General features: G+C 40.2%; 1 protein-coding gene across 4 annotated transcripts in view; it reads left to right on the top strand.

The window, feature by feature from the left end:
* Window positions 1–15,145, top strand: part of cep112 (centrosomal protein 112) — a 220,338-nt gene that overhangs the window by 92,442 nt on the left and 112,751 nt on the right. For all 4 annotated transcript variants that reach the window (XM_048610810.1, XM_048610811.1, XM_048610808.1 and 1 more), the window contains 2 exons: window positions 4,572–4,619; window positions 4,777–4,854. In XM_048610810.1, coding sequence (XP_048466767.1) covers window positions 4,572–4,619; window positions 4,777–4,854 — 126 coding nt within the window. The remainder of the gene's footprint in view (window positions 1–4,571; window positions 4,620–4,776; window positions 4,855–15,145) is intronic.

The raw sequence follows: 15,145 nt of genomic DNA, 5'->3' as shown, positions 1-15,145 counted from the left end.
TCATTTAACACAGCAAGCAAATAAAATACACCTAAAATTGAAATATTTGTAGTAGAATACTATTTCAACAACACTTTTTGGTAATCAGTTAGTTCTAGAGATATTTTGTTGGAGACATGTTAGCAAAATTGCTTTTTGTCTACAACACTTCGGAAAGTGTCTTGGCATTTAAATGTTAAAGGTGCTATATAAGTGTCAGTTATTGTTAAGTCTTGTTTCAGTTGTTGCTTACGGCAAAGTATTCCTTGTAATAATGCTTTGTGTGAGAGAACAAAATCTTCTATCTTCCCCCTTATTCTTTTGGGAATGACATTGAATCTCTGGCTCCTTCTTACTGATTTTATCAACTTGTGTAAACAGTAAATCCAATTTCAAAATACACTAACAATCGTTTTATGCAATGGCTGGCATGGTGGCTCAGTGGTTAGCACAGCTGCTTCATGGCGTCAGGGACCCGAGTTCGATTCCACCCTCGGGTGACTGTCCGTGTGGAACTTGCATGTTCTCGCCGTGTCTGTGTGGGTTTCCATTGGTGTTCCAGGTTCCTCCCACAGTCCAAAGGTGTGCAAGTTAGGTGGATTGGCCATGCTAAATTACCCATAGTGTTCTAGGATTTGTAGGTTAGGTGCTTTAGCCATGAGAAATGCAGAGTTACAGGGATAGGGTAGGGGAATGGGTCTGGGTGGGCCCTTCAGAGGATTGGTGTGGACTCGTTGGGCCGAATGGCTCGTACACGTGCTGAGCTTGCTTTGCCATGTGATAGGCAATTACATTATCTGACATAGTGTTGGTGGAGAGGATATACCCAGGATAACAAAACTTCTAAACTTAGTTGAGGGGTATGTTATTTATTGTAAGTATGAGGACTTAGATTTTGTGACTGAGACAGGTATAAATCCTCCTGAAAATGAATATCAAAAGCTTCAGAATGACGAGAAGCACTGACAAAAAGTAGAAACTAATCAGAAATATTGCTGAAATAAATTTATAATCTTGGTTTGGCTTGTCCTTTGTTGCGTTTTCTTTCCAAAGCCCTGTTGTTGGTTTTGGATCATGTGGAACAAATTGAGCATTTGTTGGAGTCTCAGTTATCGAGTGGCCATTTCTTTGTTTGCTGGTTGTTTTCACTTGATGTCCATCTCAGCAAGACGGTCCCACTTAATTTTGACTCAAGAATTAGCATCAAGATTTCTTCCATTCGGAGTTTAAAGACTATCACTATTTTGAAGCTGAGAGGATGAACACACAATTGACAGCGTAAAGGTGCAAGAAATAGGAGTAGCTCATTTGACTGCTGAAGCCTGCTGTACCATTTGAAAATGATCATGGCTCAACCCCTGATCTCAACTCTATTTTCTGCCCTATTCCCATATCACTTAATGTGGGAAGTAACTGAAAATCTATCCATCTCCGCCTTGAGTATGGTCTAAGCATTGATTGCCATCTGGGTTGAAAAATTCCACAAGTTTCCAACATTTGGATAAAGAGATTTCTGCTCATCTTGGTCATAAATATCTGATGACTTATCCTGAGATATGATCCCCTAGTTTAGGATAAACAGTCCAAAATGTTGGCCATTGTTGACAGCAAAATTAGGTATGAAGTGTGCCAGGACTTGCCATTTATAAAAACTGTTGCCCCTTGTCCAGAAATGGAAAATAATTAACAACATGAAATTAGAAAATCGTTAATAATCTTTTGTTTAGGAGCACTGAAGAAATTTTAAACATGAAGTTTTGAAATTTATCTGAAGTAACATTGACAGGGAAAACAATGCATTTCTTCAAGGGGTTATTAATCAATGTCAGTTGCCTAATACCAACATCATTTTAACTGCACCTGCTGACTTTAATTAACAGTTTTTAAAACATTAAATACATAGCTCAGAAATGGGCCATTTGGTCAAACTAGGCTGTGCTGGAATTAATGCACAATTGTATCAACATAACTGTTTATACCTTTCTTGCTCAGCATCCCAATAAATGCATATATGCTGCTCAACTCAATTATTCCTTGTGTGCACATTTGAACCACTCACTAGCTGAAGACGTTCTGCTTGAATTCCTTTTGGATTTATGCGTACTTCTGTTATTTTTAAAACCTCTATTTTGAATTTACTCATGACTCTTGCATTCAATATGACTAAATATGCTTGGATATTTATCTCACACACCTACACCACCATTCTCTGTGCAACTTAACAGTCTTTCTTAATGAAGTTTCGAATTCTGGTAGGAATGTATAAGACTCAGCACTTAGCTGGACAGAAGCCTAAAAGCAAATATAAACAATGCTTTTGCTTCACCATAACGAGTACTGAGAATATTGGCTCACAAGTTGCATGAGGCACACTGTTGCTGTCCAGCCTCAACCCTTACCACTTTATGTACTGCTGGTTCTTCTCAAAATTGATTAAGTGTGCTTTCTCCTCTTCCAGGAGTGAACATTCTGATTGATCACAATCAGGTCACAACAATAGTTACTATTTTCATCCAGTGTCTTAGGGTGTTTCCATGGTAATGGAGTCTATATTTTCACCCATGTTACCCATTATTTTAACAAGTGACTAATTGGTGATAACCATGGAAGAATGCATACTCATCTTTCAATTTAAGCAAAGTATGTACCAGCAGGTTAAAGTGCATGTGAAATTTGGATGAATGTGATTATTCCTGAATTTTTATTTACTGATCAAAAATATAACTCAGCATATCTGGATTAATTCTCATCTAGCCACACATGGCAAACATACTGGACAGCATTGATTAAACAAGCACATCAGTTACCTCTACAAAGTTCTTTATTGAAACATTGGTAGGTGATGGGAATATTTTGATTTGTATCAATCTGTTGTCGATAGGTGATATTTATTTATGTTACAGGAACCAGTCAAAGAATATTTCACTTTGTTTAAGCTCATCTGAAACTTCATCCAAGTCCTTTTATGTGGCTAATGCAATCCCCTCCATTCTTACTTCCCTTTAGTTCCTTATTGCCAACCTGAACCTTACTTATATCCATATTTCAACATTTTTGTGTTTTTTTTTATTCATGAAGCTAAAAATTTTCAGAACTCTGAATAAAGAAAAAACATAGTTGAGGCTTCATAAGCTTTCTCCCAATCATTGCATAAGGAGAAGGGTGTTCAAAATGGTAGTCCAGTTTCCATCGAGCAATTCTATGGATGATTAAATAACGCTTCAGTTTAAAAAAAGAGGAATAATGAACCAATTATCTATTATTCTACTAATTTTGACTGACTTGTGAATCGTGTGTTCCATAGCTAATCTGTGAGTTTCTTCATTGTAGCTATATTAAGATTTAATTAATTTAACAGCACCACGTACATTTAATTTTGACAAGAAAATGAAATTCAGTTTTTACTTTTCGTCCACTTATTTGTCTGCTTCCATTAATTTCTGGAGCAGACATGCACACTCTTGGGATCTAACAATCATGTATCATAACAGTAATTTCTGATCCTAAAGATATAATAAAGGTTGATCAATGCAAACATGTTCGAAGTGATTCAATGAGTAATTACTTTGTGGTTTGGCTTGACCTGGTATGAAATTTACATCTTCCCAATTGGTGCCAGCCGTGTCAATGTCATTTGCTGCTCAAATGAAAGAATGCAAGAAATAGGAAAATGATGTTCATCGCAAATTCTTAGTGGAGACCAGTATCCATCCATACATGGACAAGATGTCGATTCCCTGATTAATGCAGTTGCAATGGGAGCAACCGCATCATCTCAGTGCCATTTGATATTGAGACCTGAATTGTTTGATTTTCCACAAGCTGCTTTCACATCCACATTTCTGTCTGGAGGAAATGTAGTGAATTAAATTGTTTTATCCTCTGGTTTATTGGAATTGGATGCCAGTTTTTGAATATAATTTCTCACACAAATAACCTAAAAAATACTACTGATATTTGTTGTCATGTAACTTCTTAAAGTTTACCATTTGATAGTGTCTTAACTTTTCCAGACACGATCTTTGGCGAAGCAAATAGAACTGATTTTTTTTTTTCCTCAGTTCCACACCTACACTGTGCCATTCCCCTATGGCCCAGTGCTGAAGAACCTGATGCAGTGTAGCAATAAGCCATAATCTTAAAACGTTAAACAAATTCCATCTGTTGAGCTGAAAGGTGTGCTGTGTTCATCTTGGAATTTCTGTCTGTTGGACTAACACAACAAAGTGTCCAGTCTCATAACCTAAAACTCCAAGGATTGAAAATACCTTGTTGTTTGTTGAATTTGAATTTGAAGAAACTGTTCAATGTTACCTGATCAATTTACAATTTCAGGATGAGACATAAATGAGGCTATTTGGATTTGTAGCATGCTTCTTCATTTTTAAAAAATAATTGGCAATGTTGTGTGACCAGGTTTCAAGTAACAATCAATATGATAAAAGTAAACAACTCTAAACGTAACTTTGATTGATATAGAGAAATTTATTTTAGGTGACCAGCCTTTTCAAGTCATCTGTTTTGTGTTTGAGAGTTAAAAGGGAAAATGAGACCTCCATGATCAAAAATAATTCTTATTTTTGTTTTTCCAGATTGTAAACCCCAGATATCTAAGAGAGAAACCAATACCTCTGTCTCCGGTAGGTGTTAAATTCCCAAATGAGCACGGGTATGGAAAATGAAGAGACTAATAATCGGATGCCTGTATAAAATTAAAATGTGTTTTTTGAAGGCTTTTCTCCAATGCTTTCTTATTGATCACTGAGCACCATGTTTTACTTTATCTTTCTTCTGTAGATTTTACCTAAAACAAGCCTTGGAAACGTTAGCATATCCTGCAATGAGCAGACTTTGATTCAAATGCATGAAAAAGAGGTAAGAATATACATGATGTTGTAATCCTTACTGTAGTTCAAATGTGCAAACAAAATCCAATCACCCGTATGGGAAGAACAAACAGAAGTAGACAAACTAAGAGCAGGAAGGTTACGTGCATATGTGTTTGAATATTGTCGGTGTCGGGTGATAATTTTTCTTGTAAAAATGTGGAAAGTGATACTTCTGGGAGGTGCTTAATTTTGAGCTTTCAGACTAGTTCTGATTGTTAGAACGGAAGTACCTACTCTTGTTCTTTATCTTCATGAGCCCTAGAGTTTTGAGCTGGGGGCAGATTTGGGCTGTATTCTAATTGTTATGAAATAGTGCTGTTGCCTTTTGCTCATTCTACAACCAGTAGAAGATTCCAGAAAGGTAGGAATTAATATAGGAAAAACAATATATCTGCATGTCTCTGAAGGGCCACTTAAACATGTATAAGAAGGGAAATGGGTCCATCTCGGAGTCATACAGCATGGAAACAAAACCTTCCGTCCAACTTGTCCATGCCGGCAAAGTTTCCCAAACAACTAAATTAGTCCCACCTGCCGGTGTTTGGCCCAAATCCCAGTAAACCTTTCCTATTCATGTACCTATCCAAATGTCTTTTAAATTTTGTAACTCTACCTGCATCTACTACTTCCTCTGGCAGTTCATTCCACATACGAACCACTCTCTGTGAGAATGTTGCCCCTCAGGTTTCGTTTAAGTCTTTTTCTTCTTAACAGTACATCCCCTAGTTTTGAACTCCCCCACCCTAGGGAAAAGACCTTTGCTACTCACCTTATCTATGCCCCTCATGATTTTATAACCCTCTATAAGGTCACCCCTCAACTTGCTACACTTCAGTGAAAAAAGTCCCAGCCTGTCCTTCTAACTCAAAACCCTTCCAGTCCTGGCAACATCCTGGTAAATCTTTTCTGAACCCTCTCCAATTTAATAATATCCCTCCTATTGCAGTGTGACCAGAACAGTACACAGTCCTTCGAAAGTGGCCTCACCAATGTCCTATACAACCTCAGCATGACTTTCCCAACTCCTATACTCAGTTGTCTGAGCAATGAAGGCAAGAGTGCTAAGCTTCTTAAGCATCCTGTCTACCTGTGATGAAACTTTCAAAGAACTATGTACCTGAACCCCTTGGTCTCTCTGTTCTATAATGGGTGAATCATTTCATCCAAGATGTTTGTCTATTTGTAGATACATTTTAATTTGTTCAAACAACACACAATTAGTAGTCACAGTCAGTCATTGTGGCATCTTATAAATTCCAGCTTTCGGAATAGAACCTGCCTGATTCCAGGTTAAAACTGAGACAGATTCTGAACAAAGCTTCATACCTACAGTTCAGCGTCTGACCTGAGATGTCATCTTTTGTATATTCCTACGGCTCTGCTTGATTGTCATGATAGCCCAGCACTGACTTTGACTTTATAAGCACTTTACGCACCATGTAACACTCTTGGTCACCTGCCGAGACTTATTATCTGACACTCCACTCACGTCAGTTGCATGATCTTTTGATCTCTCGGCCCTTGATCTCTCTGCTTATAAACTCTGTGTCTGTGTGCCCTGCTCTTCACTGCAGCTGACGAAGGCACTGCTTTCCAAAAGCTTGTGTGATTCCAAATAAACCTGGTGGACCATAACCTGGTGTCATGTGTCTTCTGATGGTGTTGTCCATAAGCTTACTAACCATCCCTCCTAAATCTCATCAAATTTGTTTTTACAAATGACAATCAGCAGTGGACCCAGCACCAGTCCCTGTGGAACACTGCTGATCACAGGCCTCCAGTCCAAAAAAACAACCCTCCACCACTACCTTCCATCTCTTACCGTCAAGCCAATTTTGTATCCAATTAGCAAGCACGCCCTGAACCCCTTGTAGACTGATTAGTAAAGTTAGATCACAATGCAGAACCTTGTCAAAGGTTTTACTGAAGTCCAAGTAGACAACGCCTCCTGCTGTGCCCTTATCAATCTTTTTGGTTACATCCTCAGAAACCCCTATCAAGTTTGTGAGACACTATTTCCCACGCAAAAAGCCATGCTGACTGTTCCTAATGAGGTTTTGCCTCTCCAAATACATGTTAAGTCCTAACTCTCAGAATCCCCTCCAACAGCTTACCCACCACTGACGTCAGACTCCAATGCCACTAGTTCCAGACCCCTCCTGACAGCCTTTCTTAAATAAAGGCACAACATTAGCCACCTTCCAGTCCTCCGGTACCTCACCTGTGGCTGTAGATCATAGATATATCTCTGTTAGGGACCATAATTTCTTCCCTAACTTCCCACAACATCCTGAGACACACTTGATCAGGTCCCAGAGATTTAACTGCCTTTATGTTTTTTAAGACCTCCAGTACCACCTCTTCTGTAACGTGGACTGTTTTCAAGCCATCACTATTTATTTCTCTAAGTTCCTTAACTTCAATTTCTTTCTCCACAGTAAAAACTGATGTAAAATATACATTTAATATCTCTCCCATCTCCTATGGTTCCATACATAGATGACCTCATTAATTTTTAAGGGGCCCTATTCTCTCTCTAGTTGCTCTTTCACTATCTCATATTTCCTTTTTGCCCTCCTGATTTCTGTCTTAAGAATGCCCTTACACCCCTTATACTCTTCAAGCAATTCACTTGATCCCAGTTGTCTGTAGCTAATATATACCTCCTTCTTATTCTTAACCAGAGCCTCAGTATCTTTATTCATTCATTGTTTCCTACTCTTACCAGCCTTATCCTTCACTCTAACAGGAGCATAATTAAATCTCGAAATCTCACTTTTGAAAGCCTTCCACTTGCAAGTCGTGTCTTTAACTGTGAACAGTCTACTCCTGTTAACTTTTGAAAGTTCCTCTCTCATGCCTTCAAAATTTGCTTTACTCCAATTAAGAACTCTAACTTTTATACAAGGCTTTTCTTCTTTTATTACTATTTTAAAAACTTACTGAATTATGATCACTGGTCCCAAAGTGCTTTCCCACTAACACTTCAGTCACTTGACCTGCCTTATTTCCCAAGAGGAGATCAAGTTTTGCTCCTTCTCTAGGTGCATCTACATACTGATAAAGAAAATTTTCTTGAACACATTTAGCAAATTCCTCACCATCCAAGCCACTATGGCTGTCCCAATCTATGTTTGGGAAGTTAAAATCCCTTACTATTACAACCCTGTTATTCTTATGTATATCTGAGATCTCTCTACAGACTTGGTCGTCAGTTTCCTACTGACTATTGGGGGTGCTATAGTACAATCCCATCAAGGTGATCAACCCCTTCTTATTTGTGAGTTCCACCCATTTAGTTTCACTGGATGATCCCGCAGAAATATCCTCAGCAGTAATGTTTTCCTTAATCAAAAACACCACTCTCCCTCCTTTCTTGCCTCCCTTTCTACCCTTCCCATAGCATCTAAACCTTGGAACATTGAGCTGCCAGTTCTGTCCCTCCCTCGACTATGCTTCTGTAATATTGATGATGTTCCCGTCCCATGTTCCCATACATGCCCTGAGTTCATCTGCCTTACCTGTAAGACCCCTTGCATTGGAATAAATGCAGTTTAATTCTTCAGACCTTGTACTGTGACTTGCTCTTGTCTGCATTTTAAAAGTTGCTCTTTTTAAATTCTGAACCATTCTCATCTGTCATTCTATTCTCATGACTACTTAGGGGACACACACAGATGCAGACTTACATTCCTTGCCCACCGCACTATTGACTTATCTGCCCTATTTTCTTATTTCTACTGTCACTTGCATGTGGCACTGGGAGTAATTCAGAGGTTACTACCTTTGAAGTTCTGTTTTTTAACCCCCTACCTAACTTCTTATATTCATTCTGCAAAGCCTCAACCCTTTCTCTAACTATGTTGTTCTTACCAATATGTACAACAACTTCTGGCTTCTTAATTGTCTCTTTGTCATTGTATTGCAATCTCTTTGAGATGTCCTTCACCCTGGTAGCAGGGAGGCAACATACCATCCTGAATTCTTGCACATAGCTGCAGAATCACCAGTCTGTGCCCCTGACAGGAGAATCTCCCATAACAATTACTCTCTTGAACTTTGACAAGCCCCACTTAACATAAGATTCACTCTTGGTGCCCAAGATCTGGCTGCCACTTCTATTTTCCTCTGAGAGACTATCCCCCCACCAATAGTACCCAAAACGGTATATCCGTTTGAGAGAAGAATATCCACAGGAGACTTCTGCACTACCTTTCTACCTCTCCTGACAGTTACCCATCTATCTGACTGTCTGGGTCAGTGGGCTGAGGAGTGGCAGGTGGAGTTTAATTTGGATAAATGTGAGGTATTGCATTTTGGTAATACAAACAAGGACAACACTTATACAATTAATGGTAGGGCCCTGGGTAGTGTTGTTGAACAGAGAGACCGAGGGGTTCAGGGCTAATTCTTTGAAATTTGCATCACGGTAGACAGGGTTGTTAAGGAGGCGTTTAGCATGCTTGCCTTCATTGTTCTGACCACTGAGTGCATGAGTTAGGATATGACGTTGAGGTTGTGCAGGACATTGGTGAGACTTCTTCTGGAGTACCATGTGCAGTTCTGGTTGCCCTGTTGTAGGAAAGATATTGTTAAACTAGAGAGTGCTCAGAAAAGATTTACCAGGATGTTGCCGGCATTGGAAGGCTTGAGGTGTAAAAATAGACTGGAAACACTGGGACTTTTTTCACTGGAGAGTAGGAGTTTGAGGGGTGATCCTATTGAGGTTTATAAAATGATGAAGAGCATAGATAAGATGATTAGCAAGGGTCTTTTCCCTAGGGTGGTGGAGTTCAAAACTAGGGGCATGTTTTTAAGGTAAGAGGAGGATGACATAAAAAGGACACAGACACCTTTTTTACACTGTGGTTCATGTGTGGATTGAACTATCAGAGAAAGTGGTGGATGCAGGTACAGTTGCAAAATTTAAAAGACATTTGGATAAGTTCATGAATAGTTAAGATTTGGAGGGATATGGGCCAGGCGCAGGCAGGTGAGAACTAGTTTAGTTTGGGACACGGTCAGTGTGGACTAGTTAGACCGAAGGGTCTGTTTCTGTGCTGTAAGACTCTATGCCTGAACCTGCAGTGTAACCACCTCTCTAAATCTACTAACCATCACACTCTGTGTCTCCTGCATGCTCCTCAGTGACTCTAACTGCATTTCCAGCTGACGACCTCCTACCATGATACCTTGTATAATATAAACTAAAAGAACTTCAGAATACTGCAAATCAGAAACAAAAACAGAAATTGCTGGAAAAGCTCTGCAGGTCTGCCAGAATCTGTGAAGAAAAATCAATTAATGTTTTAGGCCCAGTGACTCTTCCTCAGAACCTGACAGATACCCTGCCACCCTTGCAATGCTGCCTCAGCCTCACCCATTTCACATTTAGACATCATCACAGTGTGAACTCCAAATATTCAAACATTTGTACTTTCTTCATAAGTTCATTGACTCACCAGTGTATGTTTTCTGAATTGCTGTCAGGTTTTTAGTCAGATATGGCCATCAGTAACAAAATTGTTCTGTCTGAATTCTGCGCAAATATTTGGCAGTAAATTCAAAGGCTAAATTTGATAGTTTTAAAGAATGAAATACAAAATTGTGGATGGTTGTGAGTAAGTGTTATAACATTTAAAATTCAGCTGTCATTAGATCACAGAAGTTGATCTCAAATGGTTTATGAATTTCATATTAATTCTTAGGTTTTGCTCCTAATGTTGCTTTCTACTCTTCATCTATGAACTTTAGTTTTGTAATTGACATATTGGAAGTGAATTGGGAGTAAATCCAAGTGGAAACACATGTTAAGAATGGACAAAAAGAAAGAAAAGAGTTGCGTCACATCATATACACCGGAATTTGGCATCAATCCCATTCTTCTGAGACATAAAAAACTGAAATTTGATTGGGCTCATCACCAGCAATGTGAAAAGATTGTTTAATCTCAGGTTACAGTAGTTGTGGCGAGTGTCCTGTCAAAGATACACCTGCAGAGAACAGTGAAAATCATTTTCCAGAACTTAAATTCGGTGAGGTCATTGGGAAGAAGTCAACAAAGGGATCTCAGAGACATGGAAAAACAGAGGGAACTTCCTTCCTTCAGCCTCTTATCATGGGTCTCTTTGCTGTATCCAAAGCAATGTTCGAAAGCATAGGCATGAATTATTTTTGAAGTGTAGTCAGTATTATGCAGGATAGCTAAAGGTTCTGCTTCTGATTATCCAAGGACACCTGTGATCAGCATGTGGCTTTCCAGTAAATGTGAAATTATGTATTGGTTAGAATATGTTTCACAGAATAAACCTGTTGAGAGGTTAAGCAATACCACAATTTAAGAAGCAAAGCTCAGAGGTCCATGTTTCTAATATAAAGGCAAGTAATTCCCAACATTCCCTCTAAGCTTCACAGCCACTCAGAGGTTCATAGAGTCATACAACATAGAAGAGACCCTTTGGCTCAACAGGTCTGCACCCATCTATCTACAGTAATCCCACTTTCCAGTATTTGACCTGTACCTTGAATGTTATGACAATTCAACTGCTTAGCCACATTCTTTTTAAAGGTTGTGAGATTTCCTGCCTCAACTGCCCTCCCTTCAGTGCTTTCCAGATTCCCACCACCCTCTGGATGAAGAGTTCTTCCTTAAATCCTCAGTAAACCTTCTGCCCTTCACCTTAAAATTATGCCCCTCAAACAATACGTTCCTATCCAACCTCTCTTTGTAGCTAAAAATGCTCAAACCCAGGCAACATCCTGGTGAATCTCCTCTGCACCCGTCCCAGTGCAATCTCATCCTTCTATAGTGTGGTGACCAGAACTGCACACTGTACTCCAGCTATGGCCTAAACATAATTTTGTACAGCTCCAGCATGACCTCCCTGCTCTTATAATCTATGCCATGATGGATAAAGACAAGTGTCCTGTATACCTTATTAACTGCCCTTTAACTTAATCTGCCACCTTCAGGGATCTGTGAACAAGCATCCCAAGATCCCTCTGTTCCTCTCAGTTTCCTAGTGTTCTGCCATTCATTGAGTACACCCTTGTCTTGTTACTTCCAAAGTGCATCATCTCACATTTTTTTGGGGTTGAATTCCATCTGCCACTGATCTGACCAATCTGTCTAACTTCCTGTAACCTAAAACCTCCTTCCTCACTATTCACCACTCAGCCAATCTTTGTGTCATCAGCAACCTTTCTTAACATTCCTCCCACGTTCTCATCTATATCATTTATATATATTCTATATATCACAAACAATATCCTAGCACTGATGCTTGATGTATACCACTGGACACTGGTCTCCAGTCTCTCATATAGCCTTCTATCACCGCCGCCAGATCCTGCCTCCTTCAATTCAAAACTCTTTTTTGAAGATCATCTATTTCCTTTCCCATAAAAAACTTAAATCGCATTGTGGAGCTGAAGGAACACAGCAGGCCAGGCAGCATCAGAGGAGCAGGAAAGCTGACATTTCGGGTCTGGACCCTTCTTCAGAAAATGCTCCCTTTATATTCCTAAGCTGTGCCCACAAAGCCCATTTGAAGACCCTTCTAAGACATGTTTCCTCCCAACTGCAGTAACTGACTCCTTTGATTAATAATGTAACACCACCTCCTCTTTTATATCCTTCCCTATCTTGCTTAAACATCCTATACCCTGGAATGTTGAGTTGCCCATCCCGCCCATCGCTCAACCACATCTCTGTGATGGCAACAATATTGCAATTTCAAATGATAATCCATGTCCTTAACTCATCTGTCCTGCCTCTAATACTTCTAGAATTAGGCCATTGAGCCTCACCTTACTCCCTTCAATTGCAACATGGTTACTCTCTCCCTGACCTGGGTCTATTATTATATTGTGCTGTGTCCCAATTATACTGATATTCTGTGTCCCCTCCTCCTCCCAAACAATTAAACTCTCCCAACATCACTAGCAAATTCACTTGCAAGGATGTTAGTCCCATTCTGGTTCAGGTTAAACTGTCCAATTATACATGTACCACCATCCCCAGAAACAGTCCCCGTGATCCAGTGACCCTTCTTCCTGCACAGACTCCTCAGCCACACATTCATCTGCCCTATTCTCCTATTTTTGCCCTCACTGGCATGTGACAATGCGAGTAATCCAGAGATTGCAACCTTAGAGAGATCCTGCATTTTTATCCACTGCCTAGCTCTCTTAAAACTTGATGCAAGATCTCGTCCCTCGTTCTAAATATATCATCGGTACCAATGTATAGCACAACATCTGACTTATGACCTTCACCCATTCAGGATGTCCTGCAGAAATTCAGTTACATCCTGACCCTGATCCCAGGGAGGCAGTACACCATCCTTGAGTAACATCTGCGGCTAATGAAATGCCTGTCTGCACCCCTCACTATCAAATGACCTATTATTTATGTCTTGAACTCTTGCTCCTTCTCCTTGTTTAAACCACGTGGGTGTGAACTGGGGATTGATTTCTAGATTCAGAAACTGCTGCAATGGGTTTACTGCCAAGTAATCTTGATGAATTAATGCAATACAAATTGTGCATTTCAAATAATGCAACCATAAACTGCTGGCAATGAAATGAATGGATATTGAATTCAATGTCAAGTGCATTCTTCAAACTGATTGCTTTGTCTTGGATGGTGTCAACTTCCTTGTGTTCTGTTGTGGCTGCACTCATCAGGGTGTTTCTTGAGAATTGTGTCACATTTCTTAGTTAAACCGTGTAGTTGGGAAAGACTTAAACTCACTTTTTCCTGTCTTGGAAAGTAATATCTCAGCCGAATGGTTCCTCTAAATGTATACACACCTCACACTCTATTACACTGCTATGTTACCTGCTTTAGTGAACATGTTTGTGGAATCTAACACAATTAGGTCCATGGCACAATCAGTGCTGTTCTTTGGCTGACCCATAAGGAAAAAAGTTGGTGATTTCGAAGTTTTGAGCTGTTCTTTGAAAGACTTTATCTGAATGCACTATGTTGAGTAATCGACAAAGGAGATTTCATCATCCTCATTTTTTGCAAAGACGGTAATGTTAGTTAGCACCTTCCGTAAAGTTAATATGAAAGGAATATCCATAAACTTTCTATTGTACAATATAAGCAGATTGATGGAAATGTGCAAACAGGTGTGTTAAAGTGAAAGAGGCATTAACAGTTTTGCATTGAGATGGAATCTTGATTGGGGCCTGCATTACAAAGGGTGATCGTTTTGTTTCTATTTTGGGAAAGAGGACCAAGGCATTAATCAAACTGACAGTATTAGATACCATACCATGCAAGCGTTTCAGTTAGATTCCTTGAATGAACATTTGTAAAAGGAGTGTGATGTCATCAACTAGAAAATTTGAATGTTGCCAATTTTGCAGCCAGAATCTGGGCAATGCCCTTTCATAGTCATCACCATACCCTGAATCCTACTGCATGGTAAAAGTCAATACAGCGTGTAGCTGGAGGAGCACAGCAGGCAAGGCAGCATCAGAAGGGCAGGAAAGTCAACATTTTGGGTTTACACCCTTCATCAACACTGGGCAGGGGGAAGGGAGCTCAGAAATAAATGGGGAGGGTGGGGCTGTGGAAAAGTAGGTGGGATGGTGATAGGTGGATGCAGGTAGAAGGTAGTGGAGATTGGCCAGTGGGAAGGGTGGGGCGGATAGGGGTGGGAAAGAAGATGGACAGGTTGTGTCAGGTCAAGGAGGCGGGAATGAGAGGGAGGGTTAGACATGGGATGAGACCGGGGATGGGGAGATTTTGAAACTGGTGAATTCTATGTTGAGGTCATTGGGCTGTAAGCTCTCAAGACAGCGTATGAGGCATTGTTCCTCCAGTAGTTTACTTGTGATGTCATTGTGACACTGGAGGATGCCCAGGATGGACATGTCACCATGTGAGTAGGAGGGGGAATTAAAATGGTTAGCAACTGGAAGGCGTTGTTGATTAGGGTACAGAGCGCACATACTCAGCGAATCATTCACCGAATCTGCGCTTGGTCTCACCGATGTAGAGGAGACCACATCAGGAACAATAGATACAGTAGACCAGGTTGGCGGATGTACAAGTGAATCCTTGTTGGATTTAGAAGGATTGTCTGGGGCTTTGGATGGAGGTGAGAGGGGAGGTGTAGGGGCAGGTGTAGCACCTCCTGTGGTTGCAAGACAAAGTACTGGGTGTGGTGGGGTTGGTGGGGAGGCTGGAGCAGACGAGTGATTCGTGGAGTGAGTGGCCCCTGCGAAAGGCAGGTAGGGGCGGGGAGGGAAATATCTCTTTG

The sequence above is a fragment of the Rhincodon typus genome, chromosome 23, assembly GCF_021869965.1.
Source record: "Rhincodon typus isolate 14 chromosome 23, sRhiTyp1.1, whole genome shotgun sequence".
Taxonomy (NCBI): Eukaryota; Metazoa; Chordata; class Chondrichthyes; order Orectolobiformes; family Rhincodontidae; genus Rhincodon; species Rhincodon typus.
The sequence above is the reverse complement of the archived record's forward strand: the minus strand, read 5'-3'. Positions and strand labels throughout refer to the sequence as shown.